The following is a 15,375-nucleotide window of genomic DNA, read 5'->3' as shown; positions in this document are numbered from 1 at the left end:
ATATTCGTGTTCTCACGTTGCGTTCCGTTTCCTTTTTACGCTTAATTGCATCAAATATTTAAATGACACGTTTTTCTACAGTATACAAAAGACAAGAGCAAAATCGCGCGAATATGTAATGTATATCTACTTGAACAGATACGAAATCAATTAAGAAATTAAATAAATTATACGGAATAGTATTTAAAAAAAAAATTGAAGTGTTAATAAAGAATACACGGTAATTCGCTAAATTTTTATCGCAAATGTAATAAAATTCCGATGCACAGTTACGCGTGTAAAATCTTCCGCGCGCGTTACGTGCTATTTTATTAAATAAATACTTTTATACTATTATCTCTTTTTCCTTTTCGAATACGACAAAAAAAAACGGAACGCACGTTATCGGATGATTACACGCGGATTCTCAATGGTGGATTTTCATTACCTAGAACCGCACACGCTTTTGATAATTCCATTTTGCAATTCCTTTTTACGATTTCATCATCGTAACGGGAGATGTAGCGGCGCAAAAAGCTTCATTAGACATTCCGTGCGCGAGGACGCGGTCTCGTATGTTGCAAAAGACACCGCGCGCGCTTATAGTACGCGGCCGCGCGCGTTTATCGCCGATAATTAATCGCGGAAGAGCGGTCGAATCAAAGGAATCAAAGGAACGAGTCGATTCGGCACGAGCGTGGATTATACGAGGGGCACGAATTTAATTTCCTCCCTCTGTCTGCCGATATATACCGGAGGGATTCGTAAGCGAACTAATTATTTTGCGAGCCACTCGCGCCGGATCGGCCGGATGAAGAAGAAGAAGATAGAGAGAAAAGAAGAGCAGAGAGAAAACCGGATGAAAGTCGTGAAAGCCTCGTATATAAAAAAAAGCCTCCGCTCTGAAAATTTATTTAAGCCTCAAACAATTCAGTAATTCTGAAAAACTGAAATTATCCGCGAGAATGTGATAATACATTTCTATCGCGGACATACTGAGAGAGCACAATTTGTATTAACTTTTGCGACAAATTAACTTGACATAATTATCACGATAATTGGTCAATTTTTTTATTTTAAGTTTTATCAGTTTAAGCATTTGAAAAACGGATTACGGACTTTGTTCCCACCCTTGGATAGGTGTTTCCAAAGGAAAATGCAAACGTTGCAAATTTTCCCGCGACGCGTTCCCATTGGAAACGGACGGATGATCGAGCCGCGCAATAAGCGAAAGTTATTTTGCCGCTGCGAGTTTGCGGCAGGGGAGAGGTGGGTTCGCGATAAGCGGTTATCGGAGTGTAATTCAATTACTGGATCTTCACAGTGCCCCAAGCACTATTGTCCCGTTTTTCCCCTCCGCGCCCCGATCATACCCCGCCCCCTCGAAACCGATTCTCGACCGACTTCGCCACCCTCGCCGGCATATAGGCGCTGATTCGTTATCACCCTTTACCCGTCGCGACACAATGGCGTTAAACAGGAGATAACCGAACTGATATTATAGGTCTACCCTCGAGTTCATCGCGATGACGATAGCTTCGTTAACGTAGCAGGGAGAGAAGGAGGAAGAGAGGAAGGAAGAGAGAATCGCCCACACGGGTCCTTGATAATTAACTGATTAAATGCGCGGGTGCTTTCGTCTCAAGTGGAGATGTTGTCACTGCTTCAAGCTAATTAATGGGACATAAAATTTTGCGGTGCTCAAATAATGGCATAGTCATCGTGTGGATACTCAGATATCCGATAATTATCAGGTACTCTTTCCCTCCCTCTCTCTCCCTCTTTTCCCAGAAGGTTAAAAAACGAGGATAATCAACAGACAATTGTACATACAAGATATATATACATCGAAAATCCTCGATTAATCATCGTCCCAATATTTTGAAAACTATCGTATCTTGTTGCAAAATTCTATTACAACTCTATCAAAATAATTCGCGCAAAAGCTCTTTGTCAGTCTTCTTGTTTCAACATTCTTGTTCTTCCCTATTTATTTCCTTCCCTCTCATTCAATGCTTTTTAGACAACACCGTGGTGTTAATTGAAAGATAATCAAACTGATAGACTTCTACAGCCTCGGCATGTTGCCGTCTACTACCGTCACAACTTTGTTAACGTAAGCGAGAGGTGAGCAGAGAGGCGGGAAGCGAGGGTAGAGAGAAAAGTCGACCAAAAGAGTTTCGATGGTGCGAAACTCTTTAACGACTCTTGCGCCACTTCATCTTCACGAGGAATACGTCAGAAAACTTAACTGTAACCAGTATTATAGGCATATTCGTAATTTGCACTCTTAATGGAAAGACTCTAATTTTAACGAATCAGAATATTTGCTAGAAAGCGTTTATTTTGACGTACGTAACGATCAACGCGAATTCGATAAAAATACTAAAATAATTAAAACCTACAAGTTTTTCTGAAATTATACACACAAGTTCTTATTTTTTTCACTAAAAAAAATAATCCTTCTTTTCTAAACATGTTATGGTAACATCAGTTTTACGTCATAGAGTTAAATAAGTAATATAATATTGCTTAAGTTTTTGTGCACAATGTAGTCGAAAAGTTAAATTGCTAACATAAAACCATCTTTATTTAAAGTTAAAAATACTTTTTTTAAATTTCACGATTTTAATTGATTGAAGGAATATAGGTATATCGAAACAAAAAAATAAAAACATATGTGCAAACAAGATAATTTGAAGCTTACAGTCTTACATCCTTTGCAAATGTTTTGTTTTTATTTACTGCGAGATTTTTGTCATCTACAATATCCATGCAAATGCGAGAAGCAAGTCGATTAAAAATTTGTATTGAAAAAAATTCCAATGGAAAGATACCGTAGCATTTTTTTGTAACGTACTAATTGGCTAAAGGGGCACGATGCTCGACGGGCAACCAATTAAAAAGAGCTGAGCGCGAGGAAAAAAAGCTGAGCGCGAAAGTTGCTTTTTATAATCGATTCTCTCAAACGAACTCGGTAAGAGTACGAAACTTAAGCGAGAGAGAGAGACTCTATCTTCCCTTATTAATTATTAATTATCTCGAGTTCGTTTATTAATGCATTTTTGCAGTAAGTCTTTTATCCCCGTATAATCCCCGTGGTTTCTTGCAAAATTATATTTTACAAAAGCGAATATATGAATTTTTAATAAATTTACATCATATTCTTTATATATCAATTTTTAATAAATTTATATCATTCTTTACATGCCTTATTAACTTACTCCTTATCGTAAGATTTACTTTTTCAAAAGAAACTTAAACTGTCTTAAGAGATATCTCGAGTCAAGAACGCAGAAAACAATTTTCGAACAAAGAAATTTAAGAAATAATATCGCTCAAGCGCTCTACAACTTTGTCTCGTACGGATATATCGCTTTTCTTCGAAAGAAAGTAAACAAGTCTTTTTCGCACACCGAGCTAATTGTTCCGGAACAGTCGTCCGTTTCAATTATTGGATTCGGTAAAGCTACATTTTGATTAAGCAAGTCACGATTCGGAGATGATGAAAATTGCCCGCGCAATCCGCCGCATTTAATCACACTCGCCGACAAATGAGAGAAACGCACCGCGAATCGGAATTAATTGAATAAAAATCGCAGTGTAAATGCACAAAATTGCAATCTTTTCTACTGATTTTTCTGTTTTGTGCGTGTTTATATTGTGTTGTTATGTTATAAATCAAATTACGAAATCGAGCGGAAATCGAAATACAAATACGCAGTTTTTTTTTCCCGATCTCTGTTCGATTCACATTGCAACTATTCTCGCGCGCGTTCTATGCGCGCGATAAAACAAAACTCAGATAACAATTGGACTGAATTGTTTCTTTTTTTTTTCTCTTACCGATTCGACTGCTGAGCATTGCTGTTGTTGTTCTGATCCAACTGTATCGCGTCGCTAGCGAATAACTTATAGTCGAGCATCGTCTTCGATTCCGCGGCCGTGTTCAGCGGTGTGCTCGGTGTCTGTGCGCGGGACTCGAACATTGATCGTTCTCTTCTCGAATTACACAACGTACGCTGCAATCGATATATATATATACATATAACCAAAAAAAGTTGCCAAACACATTCAATGCACCGATAACCGCCGTCGTTCGACGCTCGTTTCGCCGCCCCGACTCGCGCCCGACGACAGAATTTGAAATTCAAATTATATTAAATGGCGAACCTCATCGAAGAGACGGAGACTCGTCCTGTTACGTTTAATTAACTCGAACGAACGCACTTGATGCGATATCGACTGAGATCGCGGTCCGGCGCAAAGGACTTTTACACGATCACAACATCATCGAAGCAATACGCCGTGTTGATAATATTAAGAAACTTCTCTCGAAACGACTCGATCGTTCTGTGTGCGAATCTTCTTTTTACAACGCTAGCAACAAGATAACTCGAATCAAGAAAATAAAAGATAAAAGAAGATACAACTGAAATTTGAGAAAGAAGGCGCTATTGAAAAAAAATGATAATTTTTTTTTTTTAATCTATAGTTACTATCTATCGAAAATTATTAGTACTTCACGAAAATCACTCTGCGAAAATCTCACAATCACGTGATAGACGAACGAGCTCGAACGTGGACATTTTGTATTCTCGTCTACTTACCAAGGAGAGTCTATTGTCCGGTTTACTATAGGTTCGAATTGTCCAGCACAAACACACGGAGTTATCCGAACTTCGAAAATTGAATTCAAGACTATCGAACGACACTTGGAGAATGGATGAAGATGTACGAAGAACAGATACGTGACGAAGGAACGAAGACGCCTGAAAAGTCTTGCGTACCGCGCCACGAGTTCAACTGACGACTAGTTCGGATACATTCGAGGACTTGAAGCCGTACCGCGATATTAAGACCGTAGGCCCAGTATGTAAACAGACACGAGAACGTTCTAGCGTTCCCGACAGACTCGCGATAGGAATTTATATCGTAAACAACTCTGTAATATTGTATCGAAGTCGTTGTTTTCATTTCTCTCAGTATGTCATGAAAAATCTATACAATATCTGTAAAATAATTGTGTATTTTAGTATATATATGTATTATATTTGTGTGGTTTGTTACATTACTATTACAGTTTTAACGTACTTTGAAAATTTATTTTGTTTTAACATTGTTGAATTTAACATTGTTTTTAAATTAAATAAGACATTAAACGGTAAATAAAATTTTATTTCTAACAGACTGCAATCGATAGAATTGTAATTTCACAGATAGTGAATGAAATATTTATGTGGATTTTTGAAATTTTTCTGTTCGATCTATTTATTTAAAAGAGAAATGACAATTTACACGCGAACTGTAGCTTGTAACATTCGTAACTTGTCACCGATAAATCAGCAATCCTTCTGATTATACATGCTTTTGTTTCCTTAACGAGTTTGCATTGCACATTTAAAAAATAAATGGAAAAAACATGAAATATTTGAAAAAGATATACAAGTAAAATACAATTTGTCGAAATGCATAATACGGATTTTAACTGACTGCCAAAAAAAAGGCATATTTTTGTATATTCAATCAAATTGATAAATTTTTATATCTCGTTAATAGTGGAACATTCACACACACACACACGAAAAGATTTTCAATCGCTAAAAACTTTTAGAAATTTTTTTTTACGCACAAACATGCCACGTATTTATAATTAAAAACTGAGTGACTTTTTTTTAAATAAAAAAATTGATAGTATGAAAAATCTAAAAAAATTTTGTCAATATTTAGTGCAGTTATCTGAAGAACTTAAGGATGTTAATGTTGGAGAAACGATTACGCTGTTATTGTTATAATATTTTATAGTATCGAATATTGTAAAAGTCATCATTCGAATGCGATTGGCGCGCAAAAGTGAAACACTGGCAGTTTTTATTGGCGATGATATCAGATGTACTCTCACGTCGCGCAAACATAGTGAAAGAATCTTTAGAAGACACCGGCACGAGTAGGCGGCCATATTCTACTACAAAAGTGGAGGAAGAAGAAGGAGGTTCTACGCGTAAACTGATATTCCGTTCCGAGCACCGAGGCGAGAAAAGCGTAGCCCAAGCTTAAGAAGCACAAAAAAGGTGCTTTCCACCTTTGCGAAGTAAGCAACGTCTTTCAGCCTCGTTCCTTGTAGATGATAGGAGTGAGAAGGGCACGGGGATTGGATTGAAGAACTGAAGAGCAAGGCGGCAAGACGCGGAGGATCTTATTTAACGGCGGAGAAAAGTCTGTTTTTTTTTTGTTTTTTTTAACGGAGAGAGAGAAAGAGAGACATAATCTCTCTCTACCGAGCACGACACTGTCGACCGATTGCGTCGTATTTCATTTCGAATAACCTCGATCTTCACACGCCATAAGCAGATATTTTTCTAATATCTTATTCCGTGTGTCAAAAAGTATTTCCGTCGAGCTCGACATCCGTCACCGCGATTGCAGCCGAAATTACAGATTTTCCCTTTGCATTTCAATACCACTACTCCCGAAGCGACTCGCCAAAGTTCAAAAACGAAGGACCGAGAAATTTCATTAATATGAATAATTACGTATGTAAACTTTAAATTACGAGTCGAAAAACGCGCGCGTTTACGGAAAAAACGTGAGAATTCAAATAAAGCAAAAGAAGAAAGAGCAAAGAAATTTAATTCAAGAGCCATGAAAGACGCAAAGTGCAACAAAATGTGCTATATAATCTCCATAAAAGGTAACATGTAAATTTTTACCGGCATATACATTGCGCAAAGCATGCTTTTTCAAAGCTATGGTTTTGCACAATTTTTTTTTTATGGAGAGAGCATAGAGGTTAGTTACATAACACTGTTCTATAAAAAGAAAAATCGGCAAGCTATTTTTTACTGTTTGCATAGTCTATTAATAAAGCTAAAAAATATCAGCCGAAAATTTATTTAAAAAATTGTTAATAATAGAACACATGAAAGACGTTACGCGTGCATATAAAACATGACTGATGTTATTCACTTTACAGACACTCTTGCTTCATCTTGAGTAATTTTTGTAGTTAGACGCTTGTCTCTTCCAAAAGAGATCAATAGACTTGAAGAGGCGTGGATCCGGGAATATAAAGCTTCGAGAGTTGGGAAGCAAAAGAGGACGGAAGTGGGCGACTAAAGTATGCAGTCTTTTTTTTTAACGCGACGCGCAGCTTAGCTTCTCAAGCGAACTGGGTCTCTCGTCGTACGTAGTACAACATCCCTCCATGCATCGTCTCAGTTTTTAGACATTACGCGGCGCACTTGACTTCTTAACTTCTTTCTTGACGAAGTTCTCGACGAGATGCTCAAAAGCAGAATAAGAAAAACACAGAATGTGTTTTCATTACACAAAATGAGATACGTCGTGCCCAAAGTATACGCTCGAATCAATTGTGAGTTTCCTCCATGACAGTCTCTTTAATTGAATTATACAAAAAGTATGAGACAGAAAATATCTTTCGTCATTAAAATTGCATGCTTCGACAATTTGTATCGATAATTTGTAAGATCAAAGACGCAAGTAATAGAAATATTTCAAAAAGTTAAACAAATTGAGTACAGAGGAAAAAACAGAAGAATCTTGTTTTATTTAAAAATATCGCAGCAATCAAACTCGCGCACAGAGTTATTTATTGATATTTGTTACATAGTATTTGTATATCGAAAAAGCATTTCTTCTCAAAACAGTTTTAGTATAAACTCAATGATGTATTTAATAATAACTCCAATCAAAATTATGACGCTACTTTCGCACTTTTGAGGATACTTTGAACTTATTTAGCTGACCTATATGCTTGCATAAACTGGCAAGAACCTCCCTTGACGATATTTTATTTGTTTTACTCCTCTTTTAAATTTTTAATTTTACAAATGTTACCCTAATTCTATTTTGAAGCTAAAAATGCTCTCGATATTTTAATGATTAAAGTAGATCGTTTTTACGTGAAGTTAAAGTAGCACGTAGATTCAAAAAAACCTCCACCGTAGTCACGCGACCAAAGTCACTGACCTCGCCGTAGTCACGCGAGCAAGGTCAGTGACCTCGCCGTAATCACGTGACCAAAATTTTCTTTTTTTTACTTTTTGTTTTTTTCTCTCGCTGTTTTTCTGAAACAACAATTCCATATTATCATACGTGGTAATATGGAAATAAGCATCTCTCTCATCGTGCAAATTTTTGTATTTGCAAAATAAATAATAATTAAACAATTATGAGTTAACATTTAAAGGGAATACGTAATTAATTCACAAAATAATCGATATTATGTTACTTATTATTAACAAATGTTAATGATAATTAAATAGCAGGAGCACATATAAGCTGCATCACACACACACGCTAAACATCCCAATGCTCTAATTAAGAGTAATCGCGAAGTTTACTTTTGCGCAACGAATTCCGTTCTCGGTAATGATAAAAGTAAGAAATTAGATAAGATTAGATGATGAGAAACAATTCTCAAACGTAAACAAAAAAAGACAAGACAAGTGCACCGGTTGAAGAATAACGAGGACGTTGCGTCCGGTGAAGCGAATTCGCTTTTTACGCACAACTTTAGCGACAGCCCTTCGGCTGTACAATAAGCTACGCTGGCCAAGCTAATTTAGAATTGCAGCCTTAGGTAGCGAAGACCTCTCTCTTCCTTCACCACCTTTTTCGCTCTCGCGTTCTCTCTTTCTCCTTTTTTTTTTTTTTTTGTTTTTGCATGGTCGACTATTTTCCTGTCCACCGTCGCGCTTGTCGCGAGCCAACTTGTTACAAAGGAAGCTACGTCGCCAAAGGGCGAACGTAAAATTGGCCCGAGGAAAAGTTTCGCTATACTGTTTTGCTGGGGATAAAAAAAAAGCGCGATCCATTAACATCGGATTGTGCCAAGTCCGCTTAACGCTAACAGCGAATAAAATTTTCTTTTCTCGTGAAAAACTGCGCGCGGAAAAAACCAAAACTTGCTGAACACAATGAAAAATTTATTCCGCGATAAAGAGAAACAACAATTGTCGAGATATTACTTTTCATGTGCGAATAATTAATATTTATGATAAAATCTTTAAATGTAAGAAAAAGAACAGGAAAAGAAGCGCGCGTGGGATAATACAGGTCTTTTGTCTTTCTGATTTATATGTGCTCCATTCGCTATTCGTTCGCGCCACGAGTCACAACAAAGTTAGATAGCCTGTAAATTTTCAGTAAATTCACCGACTAATTATTCATCACATTCATGCGCTGGCGCGCATTCTCCCGGAATATACAGGCACTGATTCATTGTATAATGAATGAAATCATAGAATAGTAATCATTTCGGGTGCGGCGACACGCGAACTCGGTCTCGTTACACATTGGACTGCGGTGGACGGTTACATAATTACAATGCAATTCAATTGTTGCTCTTCGGAATAATGCAGCGCGGTCTTGGAGAGAGCGCGGTAGATATTCGATCGGTCGTTTTAATATTTAATCCGCTTCTAGGAGCAATTCGATTACCCCGTTACGTGTGTCATGTAGCAAGGAAAACGGTCGCGTAACAACAGAGAGGAAACCGATGTGTGTACAAAGAGACACACGAAGTGACTTCGATAAATTTTGCTGGCAGCACGGCAGAGAAACGCGGCGCGGTCACTCCGAATGCAGTGACACGCAAAGCACCGGAGCTTATTCCAGAACTGCGGTGAACTATTGCATAATTACAACGGAGTTCACAAATAATGTAACGCGACCTCAAACGAGATTGCGAAATTTCCGAACGCGCGTTACACACACGCGTGCGCACGTTGAAATATATGTTAATATTTATTATCATCCTGTGCGTGCGTTATTTATATTATTACAACTGTGCGCGTGTCCCCTGCAATATCTTCTATTTCACACAAACTTAATTGAAAAACAAACACCGTGCATTTATATTACGCTTTTCTATTTGTACGGTGAGAGCTTTAATATTGTAGGAAAATTTATATTGCATTAATAGAGAGACGCAATGTACTATATAAAGAAAAAATATATAATAATCTCCGCAAACATAACGTTAAAATAACATTAAAATTAGTTTTGTAAACGTGTCACGTGATCACACAGAATTACCGTTTCAATACTTCTCGAAACACGCGCGCACGCGAGATACTTCGTTGTGACACGTTGCAGAAGAGAAAATGTCAATACACAGCTGACAAGGAGCATTGTAAAACCGCGCGCGCTTTTCGTAAAACGGTGTGTGCAAATGCGTAACACCGAAGCGAAAGTGAGGCGCAGTTGATCCGAAACGACTCGCCGTATTTGCAGAATCGCGCGCCGTTATTTCCCGCACGAAAGACAAAAAAAAAGAGCGACCAGATATGCGCACCGAACAAATGCATTCGATTAATTACAACGGTGGACGTTTTCAAGTTCTAGAGCAAATAGATCCGTCCCTGGTGGTATTCGGCCCTGCCGGGCACCGGCAAAGCGGCCCCCGGTACGTGTAAAGCCGGCGAACAATGAATAATATTGCGCCTGTTTGCATTTCATCGCGCTCGCACACATTACTAACGCCCGTCTGAACCGGCCCGGGTCTTTTCGATAGGGTGGCTCTCTCGTCGGCCTATGGGGCGGTGTGAAATTGCGGGGGTGGACGAAACTCAACCGGCCGGGCACTCAAGTAATAACGAAATTGACGCTTGCAGGAAACGCGGACAAGCGCGCGCGCTTATGTAAATGCGAGTGATATGTAGCGGTCGGTGTAGACCAATTAATTTGCTCGCTGCATAAACGCGACGTGTGCGTGAGACTGCTCTTCTCGACGACGATGATCGATCGATTTGCATATATGTTACCTCGCGCGAGCGATCGGCCGTGAACGTCGTCGCGTGATTCTCGGATTTTTGATTCGTTCGACTCACGAAGCGGAACGGAAAAAGTACATCGACGAGTGCAGAAGTTAATTTTGACGGCAATTGTTGCGTAAAAAAAAAATCTTTATTTGAACTTCATTGTGCTTACCAATTTCTTAAACTCTGTTATCGAAGTTCGTCTGTACTAGCAAATTAAAATTCTAATGAAGAGTATTTGAAATTCAATGAGATAATTTGAATAAGATCGCACACGTCTGTTTAATAGTATTTGTTCTGTTGTCTGTGGTCGTGTGTTTGTCTCCTATCGCGAGAACTACGCGCATAGGTGTAGGAAAATATTTTCACATCTTGTTGCGCCTGCAATTAGGCACGATCAGGTCATTAAGCCGCAGGTCCGCGGGTATCACGCGCGGCCGTTTAATCACGCGTCGTTTCGTGCATTAAGTAAATCCGATTACCGAACAATGCCGCGCAAATTCGATTCCACTGCTGCCGCAACGTAGGAAAATTAATGTACGCCCCGCCGCCCGTCTACCCGCCTCGCCGGGTCGTCCGCACGTTTCGACGTGACGAAGGAAACTGCAGAGGTCGGGGGATTTTCCACTCTCGTTTTTCCCGCTCGCCAAGTAGGTCCCTTGCCCGCCGTGTCTCTTTTTCTTCATCGTCGACGACGACGACGCGGCGACTGTCTTCCTCGCTTCGTCGACGGGCAATTCGCGCTCTTGCGAAAAAAAAGAAAAAGAAACCGTACAGAAAGGAAAAGGAGCGGCGCGGAGAGGACGACAGGCGCCCCCTTATTTGCAGGAGCTTAACGATAGATCCGTTTCGCGAACGGAGCAAAAGGTAATTTACATTCAATTCAGGAAATCCCAGATGTCTATTGGCTAAAGGACCGGCCCGGAGAAGAATACCCGACTACCTACATCGGATATCCGGTATCTGCATAATTCTGGCTCCGTTCTTTCTATTCCACTCCAAACCCGTCCGGACACCGCCATCACCCCCGCCGCCGTCCACCATTCTCTTCATTGAATCCGATCGAACGTTTCGGGCTGTCTACAGTCTCTTTCAACTATCTCCGCTAGCGCTTTCTCGGATCTTATCGTTTCGGAGACTCGGATCGCGGATCGTAAACGCCCGATTGCCGACACGGGGTCGATCGGTCAGGTCCGAAGTACACGCAATTAAAGTTTCAATCCCCTCTGGTCTTAATTTACCCCCGAGGAGGTCGAACCACTCTTTCTCTCTCTCTCTCTCTCTCTCTCTCTCTCTCTCTCTCTCTCTCTCTTTCTCTTGATCGAGAGACCGAAAAGTACGACCCTAAGACACTTCTATTCAAATGTTTTCACTCGCTCGTTCCATCCTTCTCCTTCTTCAAGTGAGATCCTCTCATTGCCTCGTTCTCTCTTGCTTCGCTTCCGCGCCGACCTTTTTCCGCGACTCTTAAGGGATTTTATCTGCCGAGATGAAGAAACTTCTCAACCCCCAACGGCAATGTGTAACTGGAGAACGGGTCGTTACTGTAATATATTGATTAATAATTTCTGCAAATATCCCGCAGAAAACACCGACGATATCTTCTACAAGCATGATGTCAATTACAAGTGAAAAGATAGATTTATATGCTTTCAGCTTGATGTTTCGCAGAGACATGTTAGAAATTATTTCGTGTTTTACAAAACGAAACTAAACTCGATAAATTATCTACATTAATTTATTTTTGTTAAGAGACACACTTATTTGTGCGGATAAGTCGGGGCGCGGCATAAATCTCGCGTCATAATTAGTAGGGTGGAACGAAAATGGCTTCTAGGCCGCGGAAACTTTCAAATTTATGTCCTCTTATAGAAGAGAGACCTCCCCGAGTTAAATTATATCCGTGTATCTTATTATATAAGGTAGGAGGAGCGCGTTGCTGAGAGCCGAAAACTTATACAGACGTCGAAATAGTTCGTCTCGCGGGACACACAATGGCGGATGCGCGCGCTTTTTCAAGCACTCACCGAAGAAGAATCACCGCGCGAGAGTCGAGGAAACTTTATGATTTGAGCAAAAAGAAAAGTGAGAGAGAGAGAGAGAGAGAGAGAGAGAGAGAGATGGAAACAGAGAGATAAATCGGTCGGTCGGAAGAGAGGGCCCCATCTCTCTCGATCTTCTTCTTCTTCCGTTCTTTCCGGTTGCGTCTCTTCCTCTCGTGCTTTCTTCTTTTTTTTTTCAGGGACAAAAGCACCGCGCGGCACATTCTAATTAGAGGAGCTCCTATTATGCCGCTGAAGACAGATAATGGAACCTACAGTGTAAAACTCCTGCGTGCGAGATTCTTCTCCTCCCTCCATCCCGAGCGTAAATCGCGGTCGTTGCTACTCTCTCTCCCTGCCTGCTCTCTTCTTGCAACCGCTCGTGCGACCCACTTTCTTAATTGTTCCTCTATTAAAATACATTCTAATTAATATCTATTATCCTTGATATATATTGCTCTCCGCCAGTAGCGCCAGCCGGAGAGACGGCTTTGTATCCTGCGAATATTTGAGGAAACAGTGTCCTGGGGAAGCCGCTAACTGTTCCATAACGAAAGAAAGACGCCTCGAGACGCGAACGTTGCGAGAGAGAAATTCGATAAATTGACGTTGTTCCCTTTGAGCCGATTAATGCCCGGATGAGAAAAGAATGCATTGAACAAAAGCGAACAATCAGCAATTGAAACCACAATTGACTGCTAATTAATCCGAGCGAAATTACAAATACCGATGATACGCTGAAATTGGCGTTTTTCAGCTGTGTGAATTGAAAATCTCGCAAACAAAAACAAGCGATCCTATCTATTTTATTCAAAGATGACACGGTTCGGTCGACTCGAGGTTATTCGCACCGATTCCGCGCGTAATCCTTTCGGCGTCACGTCGCGAGATTGTAAGATTTTTCTGTAAATGTCACATCAGCGACAAAATGAATCATCGTTTTACGCGAAGGAGACAAATTGCACCACGCTGTAGCGCTCCTCAACGCGCGCGAGAAATCCCGAAGACAACGTGTCTTCCGTATATAACGGGGGAATGAATTCTCCCGCGTGTTGTGCGAGCTGTTTGTTTGGAAAATGCCACAAACTGGATTTCAAAAACATTTTCTATAATTTCCTTAGAGAGAAAATATTAGTTTGCGACGTTATTTTATTTTTTTTCCATCTGTTTGCAAGGGTTTTGCCTCAAGTTTTCATATTTGAAAGGATTTATTTATTTTTACGTAAATTAGAAGTTCACTCAAAATTTTTAACCCACATGATCCCTCCGTGTCCACTAAAAGCACGTATACGACACCTTCGGGATGAACAGCTCGTATCGTTTCATCTTTTACCTGCCAACGCGTCATCGTTATATCCTTTTCGTCCTGTCGACGCGAGATTACAAGGTCCCCTGCCTCGTGAAATCGGTTTGTGGGGGCTCGTCGAGTCTTCTCCGACGCTCTATACCTCCGCAACCTGTGCAAACCCGTTCGAGACTATGTAAAGCAATGCTAATCCGCCGATAAAATCCTCGCCGACGAGCGCGCGTTGCATTTTCGACGAGAGACGCGTCGCGTCGCTCGCCACCTACCACACACGTGTGCACTTGTGTTGGTCGCGATGTGTAGCGTCTATCTCCGCTGTGTATAGTCACTTCTGACGTACTTTCGCGTAATCTGCGCAGACGAGCATTGAGAGGGTAACCCTATTAGATTCCTGCAAAAGGTTTATCGAAAGGTTTAGGATATGGGTGGCAGCTCGAAAACGGACTAAACCGCGACTCAGACGCTTCTGATAATCTTCCCCGCGGTTTTGTATCACACGCGTGTAAGAACGGGGGATGGTTACAAGGTGATTAGAGCCGGGTTTCGATAGCGGTTCTATCGGTACGCCGAGGTTACCCGAACGGCATGAATGATAAATCGTTCGCGTGCACTTAGTGGATTAGAGCGGAATAAGCGTATGTGTTTCGCGTGCTCTAACTGCTAGGAGCACTTTCCGATAACGTGAGAAAGAAGATATCTATCGAAAACTAAGATTAGATTGCACCAACAGGAAATTTCGTATATAATGAATGAAGATTGCAAAGTTATTTAATATAAAAGAAAGTAAAATGTACGCCCAAGTAGATAATGTCCGTGTAAAGTCAGACGTACACGCACAAGTAAATTTATTTCAATTAATTTATTTAAGACCACATTTCATGGTCAATACATTCGCAATTTCATAAATTTTTTAACACAATGCCAACTAGTATTGGCCTACAAAAACCATACTTAAAATTTTTTAATAATTATCTTTAATTTGTTAAAAAATTCGGAATTATTGAACCAACAAATATATTATTTGGATTAAATTTATTTTTTTGCGGCACACTACAATAATTTTTTTCTAGAAAATAGTGTTTAACGAAAAAGCTGAAAATATAGCGCGACGTTTAAAGATATTGTTGAAATCCTCTCGTACGCATCGTCAAATCAAAATCTACAAAGAGCTAAAGAGCACGCCGAGGACGAACAAATACTTTCGACGGAATTCAGTCACGATGAAAGAGGACGATTCGCGATTCGGCGCGACGAGAAGTTATGAACG

General features: G+C 40.1%; 1 protein-coding gene across 25 annotated transcripts in view; it reads right to left on the bottom strand.

Moving 5' to 3' along the window:
- The window catches only part of LOC109852009 (CUGBP Elav-like family member 1), a 406,212-nt gene that overhangs the window by 157,590 nt on the left and 233,247 nt on the right, over positions 1 to 15,375 (bottom strand). Inside the window, exons 1-2 of one of the 25 annotated variants that reach the window (XM_020422741.1) lie at positions 4,590 to 4,779; positions 3,826 to 4,001 (exon numbers count right to left, since the gene is read on the bottom strand). The exons of the other annotated variants lie outside the window; for them this stretch is intronic. Of the exons in view, the coding sequence (XP_020278330.1) occupies positions 3,826 to 3,968 (143 nt within the window). The 5' untranslated portion in view covers positions 3,969 to 4,001; positions 4,590 to 4,779. Of the gene's footprint in view, positions 1 to 3,825; positions 4,002 to 4,589; positions 4,780 to 15,375 lie in introns of those variants that run through there. 25 annotated transcript variants of the gene reach the window in all.

Source organism: Pseudomyrmex gracilis, unplaced genomic scaffold (genome assembly GCF_002006095.1).
Source record: "Pseudomyrmex gracilis isolate BER0280 unplaced genomic scaffold, ASM200609v1 scaffold_23, whole genome shotgun sequence".
NCBI lineage: Eukaryota > Metazoa > Arthropoda > Insecta > Hymenoptera > Formicidae > Pseudomyrmex > Pseudomyrmex gracilis.
The sequence above is the reverse complement of the archived record's forward strand: the minus strand, read 5'-3'. Positions and strand labels throughout refer to the sequence as shown.